The sequence below is a fragment of the Neoarius graeffei genome, chromosome 3, assembly GCF_027579695.1.
Source record: "Neoarius graeffei isolate fNeoGra1 chromosome 3, fNeoGra1.pri, whole genome shotgun sequence".
Classification (NCBI taxonomy): domain Eukaryota; kingdom Metazoa; phylum Chordata; class Actinopteri; order Siluriformes; family Ariidae; genus Neoarius; species Neoarius graeffei.
Window position 1 is genome coordinate 97,466,995 of NC_083571.1, and position 25,795 is coordinate 97,492,789.

The 25,795-nt window shown below is 41.4% G+C and overlaps 1 protein-coding gene across 4 annotated transcripts in view; it reads right to left on the minus strand.

Moving 5' to 3' along the window:
- mark3b (MAP/microtubule affinity-regulating kinase 3b) overlaps positions 1-25,795 on the minus strand; it is a 195,627-nt gene that overhangs the window by 24,437 nt on the left and 145,395 nt on the right. For all 4 annotated transcript variants that reach the window (XM_060917734.1, XM_060917733.1, XM_060917737.1 and 1 more), the window contains exons 5-14: positions 25,292-25,357; positions 25,101-25,171; positions 23,379-23,435; positions 19,821-20,057; positions 17,482-17,601; positions 14,695-14,794; positions 8,544-8,656; positions 6,441-6,588; positions 6,023-6,234; positions 5,208-5,311 (exon numbers count right to left, since the gene is read on the minus strand). In XM_060917734.1, coding sequence (XP_060773717.1) covers positions 5,208-5,311; positions 6,023-6,234; positions 6,441-6,588; positions 8,544-8,656; positions 14,695-14,794; positions 17,482-17,601; positions 19,821-20,057; positions 23,379-23,435; positions 25,101-25,171; positions 25,292-25,357 — 1,228 coding nt within the window. The remainder of the gene's footprint in view (positions 1-5,207; positions 5,312-6,022; positions 6,235-6,440; positions 6,589-8,543; positions 8,657-14,694; positions 14,795-17,481; positions 17,602-19,820; positions 20,058-23,378; positions 23,436-25,100; positions 25,172-25,291; positions 25,358-25,795) is intronic.

A 25,795-nucleotide genomic window follows, 5' to 3' on the forward strand; every position in this document is an offset into this window, starting at 1 on the left:
CCCCCCCCAGTAAAATCTTTAGTCCTATGGGATTCGGTTTACTGGATGACGTTTGTAATAACCTTACACGTCTCCTCTGTGATAAAACACAGGAGGGATGGCTTTCTTTCAGACTGTTTTCTCTACAAACAGAGGACTGCTTTCACATATCGCCATCTATTTTTTATTTGGCAGCGTCCAAGCTAAAACTTTCAGCGAGACAAGTGCTCGTTCTTTTATCTCTAGAAAACTGAACATGCATGATATGATATGTAGCTTTATATGTGTAGCTGACGTTATAAATCGCCGCTTTCCGGATCATGCTGATTTTATTTTCTTCTACAACCCCGATTCCAAAAAAGTTGGGACAAAGTACAAATTGTAAATAAAAACGGAATGCAATAATTTACAAATCTCAAAAACTGATATTGTATTCACAATAGAACATAGACAACATATCAAATGTCGAAAGTGAGACATTTTGAAATTTCATGCCAAATATTGGCTCATTTGAAATTTCATGACAGCAACACGTCTCAAAAAAGTTGGGACAGGGGCAATAAGAGGCTGGAAAAGTTAAAGGTACAAAAAAGGAACAGCTGGAGGACCAAATTGCAACTCATTAGGTCAATTGGCAATAGGTCATTAACATGACTGGGTATAAAAAGAGCATCTTGGAGTGGCAGTGGCTCTCAGAAGTAAAGATGGGAAGAGGATCACCAATCCCCCTAATTCTGCGCAGACAAATAGTGGAGCAATATCAGAAAGGAGTTCGACAAAGAGTTTGAACATATCATCTACAGTGCATAATATCATCAAAAGATTCAGAGAATCTGGAAGAATCTCTGTGCGTAAGGGTCAAGGCCGGAAAACCATACTGGGTGCCCATGATCTTCGGGCCCTTAGACGGCACTGCATCACATACAGGCATGCTTCTGTATTGGAAATCACAAAATGGGCTCAGGAATATTTCCAGAGAACATTATCTGTGAACACAATTCACCGTGCCATCCGCCGTTGCCAGCTAAAACTCTATAGTTCAAAGAAGAAGCCGTATCTAAACATGATCCAGAAGCGCAGACGTCTTCTCTGGGCCAAGGCTCATTTAAAATGGACTGTGGCAAAGTGGAAAACTGTTCTGTGGTCAGACGAATCAAAATGTGAAGTTCTTTATGGAAATCAGGGACGCCGTGTCATTCGGACTAAAGAGGAGAAGGACGACCCAAGTTGTTATCAGCGCTCAGTTCAGAAGCCTGCATCTCTGATGGTATGGGGTTGCATTAGTGCATGTGGCATGGGCAGCTTACACATCTGGAAAGACACCATCAGTGCTGAAAGGTATATCCAGGTTCTAGAGCAACATATGCTCCCATCCAGACGACGTCTCTTTCAGGGAAGACCTTGCATTTTCCAACATGACAATGCCAAACCACATACTCCGTCAATTACAGCATGATGGCTGCGTAGAAGAAGGGTCCGGGTACTGAACTGGCCAGCCTGCAGTCCAGATCTTTCACCCATAGAAAACATTTGGCGCATCATAAAACGGAAGATACGACAAAAAAGACCTAAGACAGATGAGCAACTAGAATCCTACATTAGACAAGAATGGGTTAACATTCCTATCCCTAAACTTGAGCAACTTGTCTCCTCAGTCCCCAGACGTTTACAGACTGTTGTAAAGAGAAAAGGGGATGTCTCACAGTGGTAAACATGGCCTTGTCCCAACTTTTTTGAGATGTGTTGTCATGAAATTTAAAATCACCTAATTTTTCTCTTTAAATGATACATTTTCTCACTTTAAACATTTGATATGTCATCTATGTTCTATTCTGAATAAAATATGGAATTTTGAAACTTCCACATCATTGCATTCCGTTTTTATTTACAATTTGTACTTTGTCCCAACTTTTTTGGAATCGGGGTTGTACTAATACGCTCTCGATGCAGGCAGTATGGGGATAAAGTTCTCTAACCCGCACAAAATCAGTCGTTGAGAGGTGCCTCCAAAGCAAAGCTTACAATCTGCAAAGTGGATATGCACGCTAGATGACTAAATACAGCAGCAAGAGATTGCTCCCTTCTGCCACTCAAGAGGCAGCATCTGCATCTAATCGCCGACATGTCTGTTTGTAAAAGACGACAAGCGATGACTGCAGAGATGGTCCAGAAATAAAAACCTCAGAGGAGCATCTGCAAATGATGGAATTATTCCAGGTCCCCATGTAAACTGAATCCCATCTGAATCGGGCTTTTTATTCGGTTTAATTTTGACGAGATTTAAATCTAGTCTCATCAACTAGGTTCCCCTTAGGATTCATACGGACCATGAATTTAGGCTGAACAGATACGTTTCAACAATCAAGGTTACAGCTAGAGATTTGAAAGAAAAATATATCAGTTTGAAATGAAAGCTCAAATTGGGGGAAATGAACACTGTCCAGAGTACGAGTCTCCTAGGTCCTGGTGCAATAAATTTGGAGACAGACTGGGCTACCAAAGTCTTTTTATTTAGAACCTTTCAATGGATAATGGAAATAAAATTAAATAAAAAGACTTGTATCTTTAGAGAGCAAAATGCAGAAGCAAAAAAAGGGGAGAAAAACAAAAAAAACAAATGGGATATCGTTGGGGGAAAAAAAACCCCACTCTAGCACCCACAAAGCAATTAAGCTAATCTCCTCAGAACACTTATTTATATTTTATATATATATATATATATATATATATATATATATATATATATATATATATATATATATATATATATATATATATAAAAAAGTGATTCCACGCTTATGGGTACTGAAATGGGGACATGAACTTATTTTTAAAAATTCACCTAAAACCATTTCTTTTTTTACCATCAGGTCACAAAACATGTAATCTTTAATGAATGATACAGTTGAACTCAAAATTATTAGCCCCCCTTGTGGAATTGAACATAATTCTTGATTTCTCCATGAAAATGACCAGACAACAAATGTTTTTATTCTTGAAATAAATGCACTATGAAGACATTGTCCAACAAGTTTCATTACGATATCTTATCACACTGAGTTTCAACCAAAAACAGCAAAAGTGAGATGTTCAAAATTATTAGCCCCCTGACCATAAGTAGTCAATTGTGTACCCTTTTTGACCCACAACTGACAACAACCTCTTGGAATAGTTTTTCACTAGGTTGGCACAGGTCTCCTGAGGAATTTTGGCCCATTCCTCCATTGCAAACTGTTCCAACTGGCCCAAATTGGATGGTTTTCGTGCATGGACGTTCTATTTCAGCACTTGCCACAGGTTTTCTATTGGATTGAGATCTGGGCTCTGTGCAGGCCACTGTATGACGTTGGTCTTGGTATCCTTGAAGTATTGCTGGACTATTTTAGATGTATGCTTTGGGTCGTTATCTTGCTGGAAGACCCAACGACGACCTAAGCGCAAAGTGAGAGCAGACTTCTGCATGTTTTCCTTCAGTATTTTTAGGTAATCTTCCTTTTTCATGGTGCCATGCACCCGAACCAGACTGCCTGTACCTGAGGCTGCAAAACAGCCCCACAGCATGATGCTGCCACCACCATGTTTAACTGTGGGAACTGTGTTCACAGGGTTGAAGGCCTCTCCCTTTCTTCGCCATACATAGGCAATGTCCATATGCCCAAACAGCTCCAATTTCGTCTCATCTGACCAAAGCACAGACTTCCAAAACTCATCTTTCTTCTTCAAGTACTCACGGGCAAACTTTAGTCGGGCTTTGATGTGACGATGTTTTAGTAAGGGGGTTCTTCTGGGATGATAGCCCCGAAGCCCATTCCGATGAAGAGCCCTCACAACAGTGTGCCTTGACACACAAACTCCAGAAGAGGCCAGGTCAGCAACAATTTCCTTTGCAGATGTACGGGGCTCTTTACGGACATCTCTGACAATTTTTCTTTCCAGAGTTCTTGAGATCTTACACTTGCGTCCACGACCAGGTTTGTTCTTGACCGAATTTGTCTCCTTGTACTTGGCAATGATGCACCGAACTGCAGTTCTGGAGACTGTAAACCTCTTCGAAATGGCAGTGTAGCCTTGGCCCTTGTCATGAGCCTCCACAATCTTTTGTCGGAGTTCAAGACTTATTTCTTTAGTCTTCGGCATTGTGACAAATAGTAATCCTCCTCATTCATTCAAATGCCCTGTTCCTTGGAGTCCTTTTAAACTGTTGAATGGAGCCAATTGACTACAGGTGTTGCTAGGAAGCCAATTGATTGCACAGGTGTTGTTTAAAAGCTGATTGGTTAATTAACTGTGTTTTAAAAGCAAGAATCCACATGGGGGCTAATATTTTTGACCAACTCATTTTTACCATATTTCATATAAAGACAGCCTAAAACTAATTTCATATTCCAAAATGCACCACAAACATCTGAATAGTACTGGTGATTGTTTGTGTATATCAATTTTTATCAATGCTTTAAACATTTGGAGGATATTTGGGAAAATGTTCCAAAATTTAAGGGGGGCTAATAATTTTGAGTTCAACTGTATGTTAAAAGATAACTTTAATTTTCTGAGATGTAATAAAAACATATTTATATGCCAAAGTCAAGCCTATGAGTTCCAAAATGATGTCTGTTACATTACTTCTGTTACGATTGTCCATCTCGCGTCTGTTACAAATAATTACAATCTAGCTATATACCATGTTAATCTTATTGAAAGAATGTGTATGTTTATTCTACTACACATGTTTATTAATTATATTTGCTAAAACATCACCTTCCTATGTTTCAAAAAGTAATTCTACATTGTTAAAATTGAGAATATATATGTCCACAACACTTCTGTTACGTTCTGACTTTGGCATATAAATATGTTTTTATTACATCTCAGAAAATTAAAGTTATCTTTTAACATATCATTCATTAAAGATTACATGTTTTGTGACCTGATGGTAAAAAAAGAAATGGTTTTAGGTGAATTTTTAAAAATAAGTTCATGTCCCCATTTCAGTACCCATAAGCGTGGAATCACTCATATATATATCTATCTATCTCAGTAATAATTAATCAATCCATCGTGAAATCCTTAGCCACTTCGGGAAAACAAATGTACAGTCAAATGCATCTTGAGGGTTATAGCTGTTTAAATCAAGCAAGCTTGGTCTCTCCGAGATCGACTGGTGCATGCTGTCCATTAGGTTTAAAAGGCGTCTTGGCTTTCAATGCTTCAAAAAGTAATGAGCTCACCTGTTTTCTTTGCCGTTCTGGATGACAGACTGCCGGTCCCCAGCATTGCGTTCGGTACAAACATAGGTATTTCTCCTGGTCATCCCCCCAGAGACAGAATTACTCTGTGGGAAAACAGCAGCATTTAAAACAGGCCCTGTGTCCGAAATCGCTCCCTACTCACTATATAGGGCACTATATAGTGAGGACGCCATTTTGTAGCGCTGTCTGAAACCTTCGTGAGGATTATTTACGCCCTATATAGTGCACTCAAAGTATCCCACAATGCATCACGAAAAGTAGTGTACAATGATGGTCACTAACCAAAGCAATATATCCCATCATGCATTGTGGTCGCGCTGAAAGAAATCAAATTAAAAGTCTCAAATTTGATTTAATAAAAGGCAGCAGCAAAGAAGAAAGTATTCAACCTTGATTTAAAACAAAATGAAAGATGCGGGTACTTTGTATTGATTAATGTGGGAAATACGCTCAGTATAATATGGATTTATCACAAAAATATATGCATGTATTTATTATTTTGAAAACCCCCCCCCCAGCCGACTGATCTGGCACGTTTTAATTGTGCGACAGTAATGACGTAAATACCAGCGTGACGGACTGGTGTCCGAAAGCATTTTTCAGTTTTACCAATGAGCTCACTATATAGTCCTCTATATAGTAATTCCCTGTACAGGGACAGAGACTACAAATCCCTGTAGTATTCTTAAGATTAGGGGAAGAAAAAAGCTGTCCGTAAAAGCTCAAATATACTTGAAGGAAATAATAAAAGGGGTGTAATTTCAGAGGGACACAGACAGAAAATGGGTGATTACCCCAGGGGCAGTGGAACCCTTCTTTCGGTCAGGAATGTCAGCCTTGTTTGGGTTGTTGGCGTTGCCCAGCAGGGGGCTAGGGGGTGCCATGCCACGGCTGCCAGAAGAACTGGATTTGCGAGGCTGGGCACTGCTTTCCTCTTTGTGCTCATTATCTGCTGCGGTGGTCTGGCTCCTCTTGGGGTAACCCACCGAGGGAATGGCTGGACCAGCTGTGGAGAGAGGCACAGGACAGAATGTGAGAGAGAGAGAGAGAGAGAGAGAGAGAGAGAGAGAGAGAAAGGGAGAAAGAGAAGACAAGAGGCAGAGCTTAGGCATAACTCACTAACAATGCATTATTTGTGACAATTCAACCACTACGTTCTCAATCCGTAGGAACATTCTTTGATAAAGTGAAGTGTAATATGATGGTGCTCACCCTGGTCACTGTAGCGCCGTTGTTTCTGGTTGGACGTGCTCCTCTGGACTTTGAGGTGAGATGGTGACTGGCCATTGTTGTGCTCACTGTTGGGTCTGACTTTGGTCAGGGACAAGTTACTGCTGGAGCTCGAGTCCGCAGCATCCAACTAAGCCCACAAGTAGTGAACAGGACCAGAATTACTTTATATAAAAATGGAGCATGAAAAGTTTGGGGTCACTTTGAAATGTCCTTATTTTTGAAAGAAAAGCGCTGTTCTTTTCAATGAAGATCACTTTAAACTAATCAGAAACACACGCTATACATTGCTAATGTGGTAAATGACTATTCTAGCTGCAAATGTCTGGTTTTTGGTGCAATATCTCCATAGGTGTATAGAGGCCCATTTCCAGCAACTCTCACTCCAGTGTTCTAATGGTACAATGTGTTTGCTCATTGCCTCAGAAGGCTAATGGATGATTAGAAAACCCTTGTACAATCATGTTAGCACAGCTGAGAACAGTTGAGCTCTTTAGAGAAGCTATAAAACTGACCTTCCTTTGAGCAGATTGAGTTTCTGGAGCATCACATTCGTGGGGTCGAGTAAATGCTCAAAATGGCCAGAAAAATGTCTTGACTATATTTTTTATTCATTTTACAACTTATGGTGGGAAATAAAAGTGTGACTTTTCATGGAAAACACACAATTGTCTGGGTGACCACAAACTTTTGAACGGTAGTGTACACACACACACAAGCTAAATCTATCTATTATCGCAATTGTTGGGTCTCCAACTAGTCACAGCCCAGTGAGATACTACCCATACACTCACACTTCCTGTCGCACGGAAACTGACTTGAGAAGGGCTCATGAAGGCTTTGCGACACCAGCGACGCATTTGCGGCTATTTTGAGAGAAATTTTGTCGCACTAATTTTTTGAACATGTTCAAAATTTCAGTGACGAAGGAGCGACACTTTGCGACTCATGCGAGGAAACGGAGAAGCCCCGTGAATGTCTCAAGATACTTTTGAAACTCTCTTGCGAATGACGTTCGCAATTTGTCGCAAGCTGTTGCAGCCCAGTGAGATACTGGCTTTATCAACACTTGGCCATCACTGGGGGAAAAAAAAACAACAACACCCCATCGATTAACAGGTTAGTTCACTTTGCCACTCACCTTCCCTGGCCCCACCCTCCATTCAGAGACACTTGACCACACCCCCACTGTGACAAACTTTTAGATTAATTTAAAAAAACAAAACAAAAAAAACACCCTCCCTCTTGTTTAGGGAGAGACTCATTCTTCTGTGTATCAAACTTCTACACACATTAAAGGTAAATGAAGATTAGATTAAATGTTGAGACAAAGAAAGTAAAGCAAATGCTTTTCTTTTCTCGACGCTTCCATTTCTTCACTTTCTGATGCTGTGACTAGCCATGCAGCAAACCATAGGACTGTCCTATGATGTCAACTTTTCTTGCATGGCGGCATGGTGGTGTAGTGGTTAGCACGGCCGCCTCACGGCAAGAAGGTTCTGGGTTCGACCCCAGCGGCCGGCGAGGGCCTTTCTGTGTGGAGTTTGCATGTTCTCCCAGTGTCTGCGTGGGTTTCCTCCGGGTGCTCCGGTTTCCCCCACAGTCCAAAGACATGCGGTTAGGTTAATATGGGACGGCCTTGGGCCGAGGTGCCCTTGAGCGAGGCACTGAACTTCCAACTGCTCCCTGGGCGCTGTTAGCATGGCTGCCCACTACTCTGGGTATGTGCGTGTGCTCATTGCTCATGTGTGCGTTTTCACTGCTTCAGATGGGTTAAATGCAGAGAGGAATTTCACAAGCGTGTGATGAATAAAGTTGTGCTTTCTTTCTTTTATAAAACAGAAGAAAAACTAACCCAGCTGCAAACCTGTAGCTTTAACCAACAAATACTTCAGCCATAACAATACCTACAGCTCTGTATCTCACCAAGCCTCGTTCCAAAATTCATCCGAATACAGAGACTTCCATGGCCTGAAAAACCATGAATCAATACAGGGTTATCTGTAACACGCCTGAAAACAAAGCCCTTCTCTCATTCGGCTGAGTGAGTGGGTGGGTTTAGTGCAGCACTTGGAATCGACTCACCTCGGTGGGCTTCCTCCCCAGCAGCAGGTAGGTTGCGGTGATCTCATCATACCTCATCCTAGTCAGAGACTCATGGATCTCTTCACGGGAGTAACCCATTCCCACCATTATATCTGCAAAACGCACAGCGCACATATTTGGTAAATGGAGGAACTGAAGCACAAAACAGGGCAATTTGCAATATGTAAGGAATGAAAACAGCATGCCTCATCACGTTACAGGAAAATAAATCAACCAATGCCTTTTTGTCATGTTAAAACCAACCAGAGAGCTCGTCATGTTACCAAGGCAGTACAAACTTATTTACAGCATTATCTCTGACTGTTACAAACAGGGTTCCCACTCCAAGTCAAATTCCCTGATCTTCACGGACTACAAACCTGAATTTCCATGACCTATCATGGACGGAAAAACAAGCCACCATTGTTCCGGACAAACAAAAGCCAGCCACAGTATTTTATACCCGTCAGTTTTCAAGCTTTACTGACTAGTTCACAAAGGTTTTCAGTTCAAAATTTAAAAAAAAGTCTTCACTGCTTAAGCATAATAAACCGAGAAAGAAAAACACTGCCTGGAAATTATTACATTTTAATAAATGCCAACTAAAATGTAAAACATGCTACAAACAAAATTCCCTGATATTCCATGACTTGCACCCAAATGATCAAATCCCCTGACTTTCCATGTCTAGAATAGATTTTTCAATTTCACAACATTCCAGAAATTCCATGATCCGTGGGAGCCCTGACATAAGCGACTCCTTCCAAAAATTCTAAAATGTCTCCTAACAGAAAACGTCATCGTATCAACAGTTATTCTATCCACATTCACTGGACATGAGCAAATCGCATGCTCCGATTGGCTACTCTACTACAAGGATATCAGCTCGTATACCGTGAGTAGAGAAAAACAAAGTGGCGGTGTTGAACCAGCTGAGGACGAAATAATAACTCTACTCGAAACAGAACCTCAAAAATACAAAAAAGAAAAAAAAAAGGAATAAAAAGTCTTATTTTTTCAAGAATTACAGGGAAAATTAGGGTTTTTTAAAGTGTGTAGGGGGGCTTTTTTGAAAATGGGGGGGGGAACTCAATAAGTCCCATAAGATTTATAAAAAAAAAAAAAGTTCGATATCATTTAATGACAAATTTATTCAGTAACTTGAACAAACTAGAAATCTGAACTTTTCATAACCTTCAGTTGTAAATCGTAATTAAAGTGCCACATTACAGTTTTTCGCTACTGCCATCTACATATGTACATGCAATAGTAGAAATATGAGGGGGAAAAAAAAAGATCAACTTTTTAGTGTGAGCAAAGTTATGGGGGGGGGGCTATTATCTATTATTAATAACTTCTTTCCCCCCCCCCAATTCTATCCACATTCACTGAACATGAGCAATCGTGTGCTCTGATTGGCTACTCTATTACTAGGATATCAGCTCATATACTGTGAGTATAGAAAATGGCGGAGCGTGTTGCGGAACCAACCGATGACAAAATAAAAACTCTACTCGAAAACAAACCCCCCAAAATACAAAAAAAAAAAACCAAAAAACAAAAAATGAAATAAAAGTATCTGATGGTAAGAACTTTTTTTTTTTCAAGAATTATTGTGTTTTTCACAAATTGCTGCTGTCATTTCGCCGGTTTTTACATTAAGTGGAAATTATTTTGTGGGACGTTTTGTATAAAGCTTTTATTTAAAGAATTTGCAAAAAATAAAAATGCTCCGTTTCTCAAAATCCAGTGAATGTGGATAGAATAAAACCGTTATTCCACTCACTCTCATTGTACATGGCTTATAGCCAACTCGGCGCTATGCGTTCACGTACGACTCGATTTCGTGGAATAATTAGACACGTGTTTAAAATCTGTTTATGTGGAGAATCCACTGTTTAAGCAATAGTGAATCAATCAATCAATAGTGCTGTGGTGTAAGGCAAAAATATCATACTGTGCTACTTGAACGATACACAGTAATTTGCCATGATGCATAGGAAATCTGAAGTTTTGCTGCCAAGCCAAAGTCCTTCCCACGCCAAGTGGCGCATAGGGCGGCACCGATCTCCGTTTCCGTAGCCCTTGGTCTCTCGCCTATTACGTAGCTAGGGCTACAGTGGGGGGCTAGTCCTCTGGTAACCGCGAGAGTTTGACGCCCCACTTGCATCTGTACTGCAGCGCGCCTTGCCAGACGGCAGTAAGTACCTTTTTTTTTTTTTTTTTAAATGATGGTCTTTGGTATGACCTGACCATGAGTCGAACTTGCAATCTCCCGATTGAGAGGCGGACACGCTAACCGCTAGGAAGTTTTGCTGAGAGGAGCTTTATTAGAAAATAATTTTTTTAACCTAAAAACATTTTACATTTTATGCACTTAAGATAGAAAAGGGGAGAAAATTAAATACTTAGACAAGTGTATCATGCCGATATCACCGTGTGTGTGTGAGGTCCGTGTCGTGAAATACCGTGACCGAGGTCTCGAAAGTACTGAGCGAGGTCAGTATTCAAGGCCGAGGTCACGGTATTTCACCATACGGGCTGACCTTAAGCTGGTAAATAATATATTTTTTTCTTTACCAAATTCTAACAGAAAACGAGAGCGCCCGAAAGGGAAAACCGAGCCGAGCTGCCATTTTGAATCCTCATTCACAGCTGTAATGCAAATTGCTTCCTCCTCGGTATACAAGTGCACTTCCATGGCAGGAGAGAAAAAAAAAAAAAACTACATTTTGCTGCCTATGTCGTCCCCTATTTATACAAAACTGAGTCATTCAGGATTCAGCCATGTTTTTGCTCAACCAAAGTTATACAGTATTATGACCTTTATATTGCATAAATAAAGCCATTTGGTGAAACTTTGAAGAAAAGATTGTACTGGTTTAAAGTTTTTACCTCACGTAATATGTATTAGGATAACATGGTCCAAAATGGGCCTCATTAACTAATGAGATCAAACTGATAGCAAGTTAAGGCCTCTGCATGCTCTTGCGACAAGGCTTTCGCAGACAGCTTTTCGCAGACAGTTGTAATTTATCGTTGAGCGGGGAGTAACAGGCGTGCGCAATGTTATTCACCGCTACAACGCAAGGGGGCGCGAAGTCACGAAATCGCTAGGAGTAGTTTAGGGCTGCAACAACTAATCGATTAAATCGATTAAAATCGATTATTAAAATAGTTGGCAACTAATTTAATAGTCGATTAGTTGGATCTACATTATCATACACATAAGTGCAGTTGCTACTCCCTAATGTGGGGGCAGTAAAGCACCATTAAGCTGGATACCGACCACCGTAAAAGAAGAAGCAGGAGAAGCGAACCAATGCCGTGCTTTGTGTAGCTCACCTGGAAGAAGCGTTTGAAAAATGGCGGAGGAGGCTAACGTTAGTAGAGAGAAAAATGTCCGACCCAAGTCATCAAAAGTATGGGAGCACTTTACATTAACGCCTTCAAAGAACAGCGTTAGGTGCAAAATGTGCAGAGTTGATCTCGCGTGGCACGGAAGCACAACATCGCTGAATGAGCACCTGAAGAGGAAGCACGTTGGAGCCATGGGTGAAGGAGATTCACGGTAAGTTAACGTATTACTTATCCATCAACAAAACTGGAGAAAACAGACAGAGAGCATTTCTGTCCATTAAGTTTATTTTTAAATTGGCCTGAAATCGTGCGTTTGTCCGTCAAAACGGACCCAAATCTGCCGGAAACTGTAGATATATTTGACGATAATTAGCTGAAATTAAGTCAGAGACACAGGTGGATAACATGACTCTGAAGTTTTTGGATTATTTTATGCAATTATTCAGGGACAGTTTAACGCGAATCCTTCATTTCTTCATAACAGAAACTTGAGCAATATCTGGTCAAATATACAGGGATGCAAACAGCGCGCCTTTTTCACGGCTGAATCGCCCAGATCCGAATTTTTTTTTTTGGGGGGGGGGGGGGGGGGGGGGGGGGGGCGCGTTGGAGTGTCTGATTATAATTTCAAAGTAAATTCTGTATTAAAATTACTAAATAAGCAAATCCGTTACAGTCCATGAAACAGGAAGTATAAGGATGAGGAAAAAACAGTTTAAATCGGGAAGCTGTGCACATTTGCGCAGTCCTGCCGCTCAGGCTGCACAAATGTGCGCAGCTTCCCGATTATTGTCAGCACATGACAGCATTACCCAATGTTCATTTATTTTTCATTACAGTTATTTAAACTGTTCACCATCTTAAAATTCAAGACTTCAATAGGATTTTGTTTGACAAAACAATATAAAGAAATGGTGGTTGCACTATATAAAAAAAGATTTTATGTTTTATGTGATTTTATTTTCTTAACATTAATTCAGCTGCTACAAAATTTTTATTTTTTTTTGTACTCAATGTAGCATACATTTAATTTTTTCATGAGTTGGAAACAACTTTTGAACAAAGACAGTTTGGTTAATTAAATAAAATGCTGGAAATCAAATTTTGCTTTTTTTCCTTTTTATCCGATTAATAATCGATTAATCGAAAAAATAATCGATAGATTAATCGATTATCAAAATAATCGTTAGTTGCAGCCCTAGAGTAGTTGGTGGGTGTGGTTAGTGGAGTGTTTTATCCTCCGGTTACTTATAATGACTAGAACTGGAGTCGTATAGATGTACGTACTTCCTCACTTCCTCGATCAACCGCTCTTCGTGCTGCTCCATCTTCGCTCGTGTTTTTAAAAATGGTGGTCATGAAAACAAACCAAACCGGGAAAGTAGGGAAGTGGAAGTGCGTGTACAGCGGATGTAGAGTGGACCAATCAGAGCCCTCTTGTCTGCGAGGCTTCTGCGGTGGTCACAATTTTTGGGAGGTGCGCGCAGAGCGTCTGCGAAGGTGGGGGGGCTACGCAGACGCTATCTGCGACACCGTCTGCGAGGACTGCGCTGTCAGCATAAGTTGGCCTTTAGAGGTTTTTAGCTTTCTCCTGAAATGTTTTATTTTATTTCTTCTTCCTCAGGGTAGTAAAACTCGCTTTCGCAGTGAAGACTGTCGTTATCGCTATCCATGCTGTAAAATTAATGCTATTCTCCTGAGAAATGCTGGCAAAAATGTATAAGATTTTTGATAACCTTATAAATACATCTTATTAAAAAAAGATAAATGTTGACAAAAAATTGCTACTATGTTTGTTGTTGTTATGAATGAGCGAGTCGCCAGAGGTCCGTAACCGGGGTCCGTACCGTAGGATACGGACCCGCTCGCCAGCCAATCAGAGCGCAGGATTTGGACCGTGGGGGGGAAAAAAAAAAAAAAAAAAAAAAATCACTCTCTAATAAGCATAGTGGTGCTATTATTTACAAAGGCATAGCATAAATAGGCACACTACTGTCGTAACATACTGAGAGATTCAAACCAATTAAAATACCATAGCTGTTCTTTTGCTTGCTTGTTTTCTCTAATTATCTATCCATCTGACTTTCACTTCTCTTTTCCCTAAACTAACAAAAACACAGTCAGTCATTCAAGTTGAGACAATGGTCCCACACGGAACACTAGCTATAATCCTAGGAAACGGATAGATTGGGATGTATCGATGCGGTGTTTGAAGGACAGACTGCCCAGAGCAGCAGTGGAAAGTACAGTCTGCCTGAACTTCATCGATCCCTCATCACTGACTCACAGAGGCACATTAAACACAATCAGCTTCACGTTGAAGGAATCAGGATAACGCGTTGTTTAAGGCTGAGGCAAAATACAGACGCGCGCAGTCATGGTTCGGATAGGAGATTATACAGCACAGACAGGCAGAAACAGATTGTGGTTTATATTTGACACAGCACTTCCTTGTCTGAACTGCAAACCTAAAAAAAACACTCAAATCCTCCTGTTTTCCCAACTGTCTAAAAATAAGTGTAATAACTTAATTACTGCATTATTAACGTAAAAAAACCTCTCTATGGTAGATCAAAAAAAGCATGGTGATTAAGGTACAGCCTCACTTCAGCCGACCTACAGCACACTTCCCAGTAAATAGGACACCACTATTCAGTTACACAAAGAGAACCAGCTGTACAGACCAGACACAATACAAGTTCTGCTTCTCGGTTTACAACACTAATGTGATGGGACAGATAGTCATACAGGTCATGAGTTTAGCTCCTGTGGTTGGTGTTTGGTGTTGTACCTATTCTTTTCTGGTCGGAGATGTCGAGCTCGGGCTCTACGAAGGGCTTGAGTTCATCCTCCTCAAAGCCAGCGTTGATCCACCGATCCTTCATGATTTGCTGAAGTGGACGCACAAAACAGTTCATATCCAACTTTGAGGTTAAGCAATAGGAATGTTAAACGATTCAGAAGATTGGAACGCAAAAGAGAGTGGATAAACAGGACAGGAAGTTGTGTGTTTCAAATCATACTGCACAAGAACATAAATTTTGCCCATACCTTGGGCTATAGAGGGACGACAAAAAGTTGTATAAAAATGAATAAACTATATACATATTTGAACCAATTTGTGTGCGTGTATATACGTATGTATGAGTGTTTAGTCTACGTCTAGTTCATATCTAGAGTGTTTATATTGTCTGTTTGAGTGTTTAGTCTTTGTCTAATTCTTATCTAGTGTTTACACTGTTTATACAGTGGGGCAAAAAAGTATTTAGTCAGCCACCAATTGTGCAAGTTATCCCACTTAAAAAGATGAGAGAGGCCTGTAATTTTCATCACAGGTACACTTCAACTATGAGAGACAGAATGGGGGGAAAGAATCCAGGAAATCACATTGTCTGATTTTTAATGAATTAATTGGTAAATTCCTCGGTAAAATAAGTATTTGGTCACCTACAAACAAGCAAGATTTCTGGCTCTCACAGACCTGTAACAACTTCTTTAAGAGGCTCCTCTGTCCTCCACTCGTTACCTGTATTAATGGCACCTGTTTGAACTCGTTATCAGTATAAAAGACACCTGTCCACAACCTCAAACAGTCACACTCCAAACTCCACTATGGCCAAGACCAAAGAGCTGTCAAAGGACACCAGAAACAAAATTGTTGACCTGCACCAGGCTGGGAAGACTGAATCTGCAATAGGTAAGCAGCTTGGTGTGAAGAAATCAACTGTGGGAGCAATTATTAGAAAATGGAAGACATACAAGACCACTGATAATCTCCCTCGATCTGGGGCTCCACGCAAGATCTCACCCCGTGGGGTCAAAATGATCACAAGAACGGTGAGCAAAAATCCCAGAACCACACGGGGGGACCTAGTGAATGACCTGCAGAGAGCTGGGACCAAAGTAACAAAGGCTACCATCAGTAACACACTACGCCGCCAGGGACTCAAATCCTGCAATGCCAGACGTGTCCCCCTGCTTAAGCCAGTACATGTCCAGGCCCGTCTGAAGTTTGCTAGAGAGCATTTGGATGATCCAGAAGAGGATTGGGAGAATGTCATATGGTCAGATGAAACCAAAATAGAACTTTTTGGTAAAAACTCAACTTGTCGTGTTTGGAGGAGAAAGAATGCTGAGTTGCATCCAAAGAACACCATACCTACTGTGAAGCATGGGGGTGGAAACATCATGCTTTGGGGCTGTTTTTCTGCAAAGGGACCAGGACGACTGATCCGTGTAAAGGAAAGAATGAATGGGGCCATGTATCGTGAGATTTTGAGTGAAAACCTCCTTCCATCAGCAAGGGCATTGAAGATGAAACGTGGCTGGGTCTTTCAGCATGACAATGATCCCAAACACACCACCCGGGCAACGAAGGAGTGGCTTCGTAAGAAGCATTTCAAGGTCCTGGAGTGGCCTAGCCAGTCTCCAGATCTCAACCCCATAGAAAATCTTTGGAGGGAGTTGAAAGTCCGTGTTGCCCAGCGACAGCCCCAAAACATCACTGCTCTAGAGGAGATCTGCATGGAGGAATGGGCCAAAATACCAGCAACAGTGTGTGAAATCCTTGTGAAGACTTACAGAAAACGTTTGACCTCTGTCATTGCCAACAAAGGGTATATAACACAGTATTGAGATGAACTTTTGTTATTGACCAAATACTTATTTTCCACCATAATTTGCAAATAAATTCTTTAAAAATCAGATATGATTTTCTGGATTTTTTTTTTCATTTTGTCTCTCATAGTTGAAGTGTACCTATGATGAAAATCACAGGCCTCTTTCATCTTTTTAAGTGGGAGAACTTGCACAATTGGTGACTGACTAAATACTTTTTTGCCCCACTGTATTGTCTGAGTGTTTAGTTTATACCGTTTATATTGTTTGTCTGAGTGTTTAGTCTATGTCTAGTTCCTATCTAGAGTGTTTATACTGTTTATATTGTTTTTTCAATTATTCTATTTTTATTTATTGCATTGCCTGTTTGCACCGTGGGTCAGAGAGGACTGAAATTTCATCTGTGCTGCATGTCGAGCATGTATAGCATATTTGACAAAGTTGACTTGACTACATGCCTCATATTTTTAAGTACTAGATACCTTTATACTGCATATCTTTACATAACACATACGTTATACGTTACTGTATATCTTGTATCCTCTTTAGGCCATGCAATATTTAATATAGCAGCTGGTCAGCTGGACAAAAACCCAGCAGCGAAGCTTTAGCGTTGGTGAAGAGCCCAAAGCATTAGCCCCTCACAGAGCTGAGTGATGCTAAGTGGGAACTTCTAAATTATTCAGGGCCTAAGCAGATGATGTTTTGTTCAGTGTTGTATGGTAATTCTGCATGGTGCTTGCCTGCTGTTAGAAATGCGCACTCTGACTCTGTTTTTCTGACACCACCTGTTCCTCTAAACCCAACCTTAACTCGAATTTGACTGGAGCCCGGTTTATGAGCAAGCTGCCAGTGGCGTGAAGTTCAAGGAACCTTTTTAAAATGGGTTCGGGGTTGATGGGAGGAAGGGTCTAAAGTAAATCAAACCATGTTTCCATTGCATGCTTCTGCTTTCTCTCACCTCAAGTGTACCCCGCTTGATAGGATTGAGCACCAGGAAGCGCTTGAGGAGGTTTTCGCAGTCAGTCGACATGTAGAAGGGAATGCGATACTTTCCCCTTAGCACTCGCTCTCGCAGTTCCTGCATCAATCAGCACAATACAGACACAGGAAATAGGATCTTTAAACACCTAACTGGGGAAGTGGCAAACTGAACAGGTTTCAGCTGGTCAGAGAGAGACATCCTCTCAGGCTGTAGTTGATTCATCCCACACGTACACAAGATGGCTTCCCTGTTTATCCTGAAGCTCTTCTTAGACCATTTTTTACTTGTATTGCTCCACTACATGCATTTCTAACATGATTTCTCTACAAAAGATTATCGCTTGGAGCGATGTTTGTTCAATGTAAGGTTCTGGATTTTCTAAATTAGTAGCATAAGTTTACAATACATATTGGAGACGTATCTTAAGACGACAACCATGACACTTGTGTAATGTTTCTCACAAGAAGCTAACAAACCTTGTTCATCTCCGTGTCGGTTCAAAAAAAAAAACAAGAACCTGAATGTGGCCCAGATTCAGTTGAGATTCGGGGATAAATTTATTACATCAGGCTTGAAAAATTTTGGCATGAACCATGGGCAAAATATCAGGAACCAGACATGCAAAGCTGATAGAGATGCAGTGTCTTGCAAAAGTATTCATCCCCTTGGTGTTTGTCCTGTTTTGTTGCATTACAAGCTGGAATTAAAATGGATTTTTGGAGGGTTAGCACCATTTGATTTACACAACATGCCTACCACTTTAAAAGGTGCAAATTGTTGTTTTATTGTGACACAAGCAATAATTAAGATGAAATACAGAAATCTGGAGTGTGCATAGGTATTCACCCCCTTTCATATGAAACCCCTAAATAAGAGCTGGTCCAACTAATTCACTTCATGAGTCACATAATTAGTTGATTAAGATCCACCTGTGTGCAATCAAAGTGTCACATGATGTCTGTATAAATCAACCTGTTCTGGAAGGACCCTGACTCTGCAACACTACTAAGGAAGCAACATGAGAACCAAGGAGCCTCCAAACAGGTCAGAGACAAAGTTGTGGAGAAGTATAGATCAGGGTTGGGTTATAAAACATATCCCAAACTTTGAATATCCCAGGGAGCACCATTAAATCCATTATAGCAAAATGGAAAGAATATGGCACCACTACAAACCTAACAAGAGAAGGCCACCCATCAAAACTCACAGACTGGGCAAGGAGGGCGTTAATCAGAGATGCAACAAAGACACCAAAGATAACACTGAAGGAGCTGCAAAGATCCACAGCGGAGATGGGAGTATCTGTCCATAGGACCACTTTAAGCCGTACACTCCACAGAGTGGGGCTTTATGGAAGAGTGGCCAGAAAAAAGCCATTGCTGAAGAAAACATGTTTGGCGTTTGCCCAACAGCATGTGGCAGACTCCCCAAACATGTGGAAGATTCTCTGGTCATACAAGACTAAAATTGATCTTTTTGGCCATCATGGAAAATGCCATGTGTGGCGCAAACCCAACACCCTGAGAACACCATTCCTACAGTGAAGCATGGTGGTGGCAGCATCATGCTGCGGGGATATTTTTCATCTGCAGGGACAGGAAAGCTGGTCAGGACTGAAGGAAAGATGGATGGCACTAAATACAGGGCAATTCTGGAGGAAAACCTGTTTGAGTCGGCCAGAGGTTTGAGACTGGGACGAAGGTTCACGTTCCAGCAGGACAATGACCCTAAACATACTGTGAAAGCTACACTGGAGTGGTTTAAAGGGAAACCTTTAAATTGAGAATCTGTGGCATAACTTGAAGATTGCTGTACACCAACATGATCCATCTAACCTGAAGGAGTTGGAGCAGTTTTGCCTTGAGGAATGGGCAAAAATCCCATTGACTAGATGTGCTAAGCTAACAGAGACAGACCCCAAGAGACTTGCAGCTGTAATTGCAGCAAAAGGTGGCTCTACGAAGTATTGACTTTTGGAGGATGAATACCTATGCACACTCCAGATTTCTGTTTTTTTCATATTAATTGTTTGGTTCATAATAAAACAACAATTATCACCTTTAAAGTTGAAGGCATGTTGTGTGAATCAAATGGTGCTAACCCTCCAAAAATCCATTTTAATTCCAGCTTGTCATGTGACAAACACCAAGGGGGGTGAATGCTTTTGCAAGACACTGTATATTCCAGAACACTTCCAGCTGCAATTGCAACACCTTAAAATGTGGAAAAGTTCAAGTGGGGGTCAATACATATGCAAGGCACTGCATACCTGGGTTAGTCTGTGTACTAATGACTTTTCGTTTGGACATACTGACCTTCAGGTTCTGGCCATCAAAAGGCAGCGAGCCACTGACTAGCGTGTAGAGAATGACCCCCAGGCTCCAGACGTCCACCTCGGGACCATCGTACTTCTTTCCCTGAAAGAGCTCTGGAGCGGCGTATGGTGGACTGCCGCAGAACGTATCCAACTTGTTGCCCAGCGTGAACTCGTTACTGAAGCCAAAGTCTGCTATCTTAATGTTCATATCTGCATCCAGCAGCAGGTTCTCTGCCTAAGGAGTGGGAGAGTAAAGAACAATGATGAGCAACACCATGCTCCAACAAACTCCAAACACAGCAGAATTTGATTCTTTATCAGAAATGTATCATCATTTGCCAGAGCAAAATAGCGAGAGAGAGAACAGATGTCTGCAAATGAGGTTTTCCCCCTGCTCGTAACATGGTTTTCAAGATCTCATGCACATGGAGACTAAAAAGTGAAATGGGGCAACCGAGCAGTCATGTTTCTTCCCTCATTACTCAGCATTTACTGTGAGTTACTGCTGTTTTTTTTTTTTTTAAACACATGCACACGCCTCCATTATTTCACCACAAAGACGAGATGACAAAGTTCAGTGCTTCTGCATGTTCGATTTGTGTCGTTTGGAAGAAACTGGTCACGCTATGAATCATTTCTCAACCTTATTATAAACCACAGAGATGACCAACTCTCCAATTAAAGAAATCAGTTACAGGAACAAAGAGCTGTAAATTACTGAAAGGACACCATACCCTATAATCCCATGCTGATAAAACAATATCTGCATACAAATTTAATGCAAGATCGAAGATCAGATTTAATTATCAGTGATTGTTAACCCTCTCATGTTAAGGTTATCCACAGCAGGCTTGTAGTACTCGAGTCCAGGACTCGTGCCCTAATTTTAAGGACTCGACTTGGACTTGAGCACTGATGACACTGACTCGTGCATTAACTGCATTCGGACTTGTAAATTGGACACGAGGACTTGGATTTTTTCTTTATTTTTTTGTAACATGCCATAATAATTTAGCATATTTATATCTACATTAATTTTTACACCAATTTCATGCAAGAGAACGCACATTCACCTGTTCATGTGTCATGTTCAGGAACAAATTAACGTTCATGGCACTAAAATGCCTGTAGAGAAGCCCCTAGGACTGTCCACTTTGCTTATACAGACTTCTCGTGCGGGGTAGGGGGAAATGCACTGCTGTGTGTTCCATACATAGAAGAACTATCGAGGAGACGACAGGGACGACCTCGAACTTCAGTCATCATTTGGCAAGACTCCACCCAGAGAAGGAAGTGACACACTATGTTCATTGCAGGGCTTGCTTGCTGAGCTATGAACTAGCTAGTGTTAACCCTCTCATGTTATTTGCCCTGTTGATAGTGGGCGGGGCTTGCTGAGCGATAAACTAGCTAGTGTTAACCCTCCCTCATGTTATTTGCCCTGTTGATAGTGGGCGGGGCTTGCTGAGCGATGAACTAGCTACTGCTAACCCTCCCTCATGTTATTTGCCCTGCTAGTGGGCGGGGCTTGCTGAGCGATGAACTAGCTAATGTTAACCCTCCCTCATGTTATTTGCCCTGTTGATAGTGGGCGGGGCTTGCTGAGTGATGAACTAGCTAGTGTTAACCCTCCCTCATGTTATTTGCCCTGCTGATAGTGGGCGGGGCTTGCTGAGCGATGAACTAGCTAGCGTTGACCCTCCCTCATGTTATTTGCCCTATTGATAGTGGGCGGGGCTTGCTGAGCAATGAACTAGCTAGTGTTAACCCTCCCTCGTGTCATTTGCCCTGTGGGGCTTGTCTCAGACTCGACTCGGATCAGCCGTGGATTCGACTCGGAATTTTCTTTAATGACTTGGACTTGAACACTGGGGACTCGAGACTGGATTCAGACTCTAGATTTAGTGATCAGCTACAGCACGGGTCAGCAGCAATACCAAGATGTAAATGTAATGGAAAAGGGTGTGGGATTTATCTTATTGTAAATTATTCCATTATAAATGAAAACGAATGGAAAAAAAAAAAAAATCAGAAAGCTAAGAAACAATTTTTACCCCAAAATATCCCAACAAGTGTGACTTTGCATTTGGTTCATGATTATTATTCACAAACGTTAAATACACATTTTTACATTTCTACATCATTTGTTCTGCTGGAAGCTACATACGTCCATAATTCCCAAACTGACAAAAGGGTCAGCCATTTATAACCAAATGGCAATAAAGAATTCAACAGGTTTTTAAGCAAAAATAAACAGCCGTTAGGGGAAGACGTAAACAGTAACATATTTAGAGAGTAACATAAGGCCCAGTCCAATTCCACACGGTGTGTATTAGTCATGATGTTTGAGCAACGAGTGATTTGGAGCAAGAGTGTTTGTGCCATAGCTCACTGATGACCAATTAGTTGGCAGTTCATTCATACTGGCTAAGAACGAGCTTTCCCGAGCAGTCCGATTGGGTCACTTATTCATTTTCCTGCCTTTGTGGTCACTCAGTACGTTTACATGCACGTCCAAATCGATCTACTGTCGGTAATCGAGCAAAGGGTCCCAGCAGGGGTGCCAGAGAAATCCAATCCTACATGCACAAGTGAAATCGGGCTATTGTGCAAGGTGCATTGTGCACCCGAGCCACACGTGGCACTACACGCCCCATCGTGTTGGTACACTTCCGGTTGTCGTCATGAAGAAGAGCTATAGTGTTGCCAGATACTGCTGACGTATTCCAGCCCAAAACGTTCAAATCCGCTAAAATGCACTTAAAACCCCCCCAATCTGGCAACACTGGCAGTTCCGTGTTCAAGCTGTTAGGCTTGCTCTAACAGACTGTATGGCTACAAACTGTCCGGCGCAGACCGCTGTTTTGTAAGACAACTTATTTTGCACAATAATATTTTTCTAAAGTCCATTTTTTGCTTACAAAAAATATTTTTTTTTTGCTTACAATTTAACGTGTCTTAATAAACACAAAAAGTTAAATTGTTTTGTTTTTATTGACATTCTTCAGATGTTGGACATATATTTGTGTGTATATACACACACACAAATACAATGACTTGTTTATGTACACAATTCACAGCTATGCAACAGCTGTACAGATGTATTTGGTGATACAGTAAGTGAGCTAAATTTTAACAGTGCAAACAATGCCACAAAAAGAAAAGATTCATGCCGTTGTCATGATTCGTTGTCATGCCGACCAAGGCTGTTGTGTTTCCCTTGTGGTCTCGTCACTTCCGGAAGGGGCAGTGCTGAAGTAAGTAGCTCGAATACGTAGCTCAATAGGGTTTACATGCACTAAGTAGCTCGGCAGAAATCGCATAATCTAGGTCGTGTAGCTCGATTCCGAGAAATCAAGTTCGGTTCAATTTCAGCCGAATTAAGGTGTATACATGGCATTTTGAACTTCGATTTCAGTCGAGCAACGGCAGAAATTCGATTCTCTCTATGTGCATGTAAACGCACTGACTGGTACAGTAGCCAAGCCTGATAAGTTGGGTGATTGAGAAACTCTGCTCTGCTGACGTACACCGAGCAACAGTGTTCTGCTCTTACCTTGAGGTCTCTGTGCACAATGTGTTTCTGATGGCAGTACTGTACAGCTGATACAATCTAAAGGGGATACACAGAGAGAAAGAACAGCATGTTTAGCAAACAAGGTAGAGCACACCAGGACAAATCGAATGACCCATCGTGTGGAATGGTGTGTGAAAGTCAAATTAGTCACATCGACAGCTTTGGCTGCGTTTTCCCCAGAATCCCATTGATTAAAAAGCGGGACATGTGCCTGGCTAACACGATATGGTCTGCACCGATCTGGGTAGAGCCACAATCTAGGAGCGAAACCTCTTTGTTTTGATCATTGGCTACATATTTTGTCCTTTTAGGCCCACTTCACACGGGGACGGTCTAAAACAAAAACGCAAAAGTCCGTTTTCGTTCTCACTTTTTTCCGCGTCTACACAGCCGTTTTCAAGGAGGAAATCTGCGTCTATACGGTGACGCATAAATGTGTGGAATTCAATTGGATGTGCATGCCAGGCGGCTAGGTGGTGCTGTGAAAGACCTTCGCTGTCTGCACGCATGCGCAACGTCTTCCGTCTTGTCTGATCTGCACATCTGCGCCGCGAAAACTTTGACTACTCTGGCTATGGTAAGTAAGAAAGTAAGTAAAAAAGTAAGAGCATACTATACCCGCCTCTGTTCATTAACGGTATATGTGCAGATTCGGTATAGATGTTCGAAGGACTCCTGGACGTTTATTAAAGCTGCCAGAGCAGCTTGAAGGTCCGTTGGATCGATGTAATCAGACATGCTCTTACTTTTTTACTTACTTTCTTACTTCCCGGGCTGGCATGTACAGTATATGGACATATGTATGACGTAAACGCGTACCCGACGTGAGCAGATCCGAGCAGAGTTTCGCGTATTGTGTAGTTTAGACGGATATGCAACGGGGGCCGTTTTTAACTTATCCACTCTGGAAGGCGTTTTCAATTTTTTCCGTTTTTCAGCCTCGGAAACGCCGTCCCCGTGTAGACGAAAGGCACTTCCGATAAAATATTTAGTCGTTTTTACCCGACAGCGTCCTCGTGTAAACGGGCCCTTATTCTATCCGACAAAGATATCGGGTCCCAGGTGTATTATTTCACACAATGTTTTATTCCTCGCCTTTAAAAGTCTTTAATATAAAGCTGGGAGACAAAAAGACCGACACAAACACTCGTATGAACAAAAAATAATCGAAAGACAACTCCATCGTGAGTCTTGTTTGTACGAATATTTTGTATTCATTAATTATTCCAGATTGTACATTTTAGGTTCGACACCATTTTAGACAGTGAATGAAACCGATTTAATCAAATCTTTGACATGGATTGTGGCTTTAAAAGAAGCAGCATTACAGGTTGGCGACATGTTCCCGTTTTTTGCCTCGTCTGACTGGGGAAGGATCTGGAAGCATCCATGTGATGCTGTAATGTGCCCAGTGCTACATCCTGACCCAGATAAGCCAGTCTCCTAGCAGCTGCAGCACTACACTGAGCAGGAACAGAAGGAGAGGGAGACCCTGGGTATTGGCAAACCTTCACAACTAACTTGGTAGACGTGGTCTCGCCCAGCACATGGAACTGCAAGACCAGTGGGCTGTAGAGTTGATGGCAATTACATCATAACTACACTGCCACCACACTAACACGGACCTAAAATGTACAGGATGCCACGATACGTCTGAAAATGCCCGTTTTCTACCGTTTTGAGCACACTGCAGTACTATACCTGTCTAAATTTAGACCTGGCCTCCTTCTCCTTCATCCGGCCGTGTGCTACGAGGTAGTCGAACACCTCCCCTGCAAAGGAAACCACACGCTACATTACACAGCATTCAGTACGCAGTGCACTCCCAGTAATAGAGAACTTTGAGATTGCAAGAAAGGATGAAATTTGGGAATGAAATAACATGTTCTCACCTCCACTGGCATACTCCATCACCAGATAAAGGGTTTTCTCTGTTTCTATGACCTCAAACAACTTTACTGAAGGATGGAGAAAGGCAGGAAGAGACGGAGACAAAAAGAGAAATGGTACATTATAATCAAGTTCTTACTTCACTGGAAAATCATACATGGATTTTCAAAGCTATTCCACAAATAGTCATAAACGTTGTTGTAACACTTTAACCCTCTGGGGTCGGAGGGTATTTTCTGGCACTTGAATGATTTTGTCGTCAATTTCAACAAATCTAAGCAGTATTTTCAAAGTCATGATTTTTATATTCAGCACAAGTTCAGCTACAATAATACCTATGTAGTATGTAGGTCATGATTTTATTCAAAAAGCAAAACAAAAAAAACAACAGACAGATAAATGATGTAAAAAGCAGTTTTAGAAGTATGGAAGAATGTGTGAAAAACATGACCTTACCCACTGTGACGAACCGTTTTGATCACTTGCGGTGATTCTGTTCAGTCTTA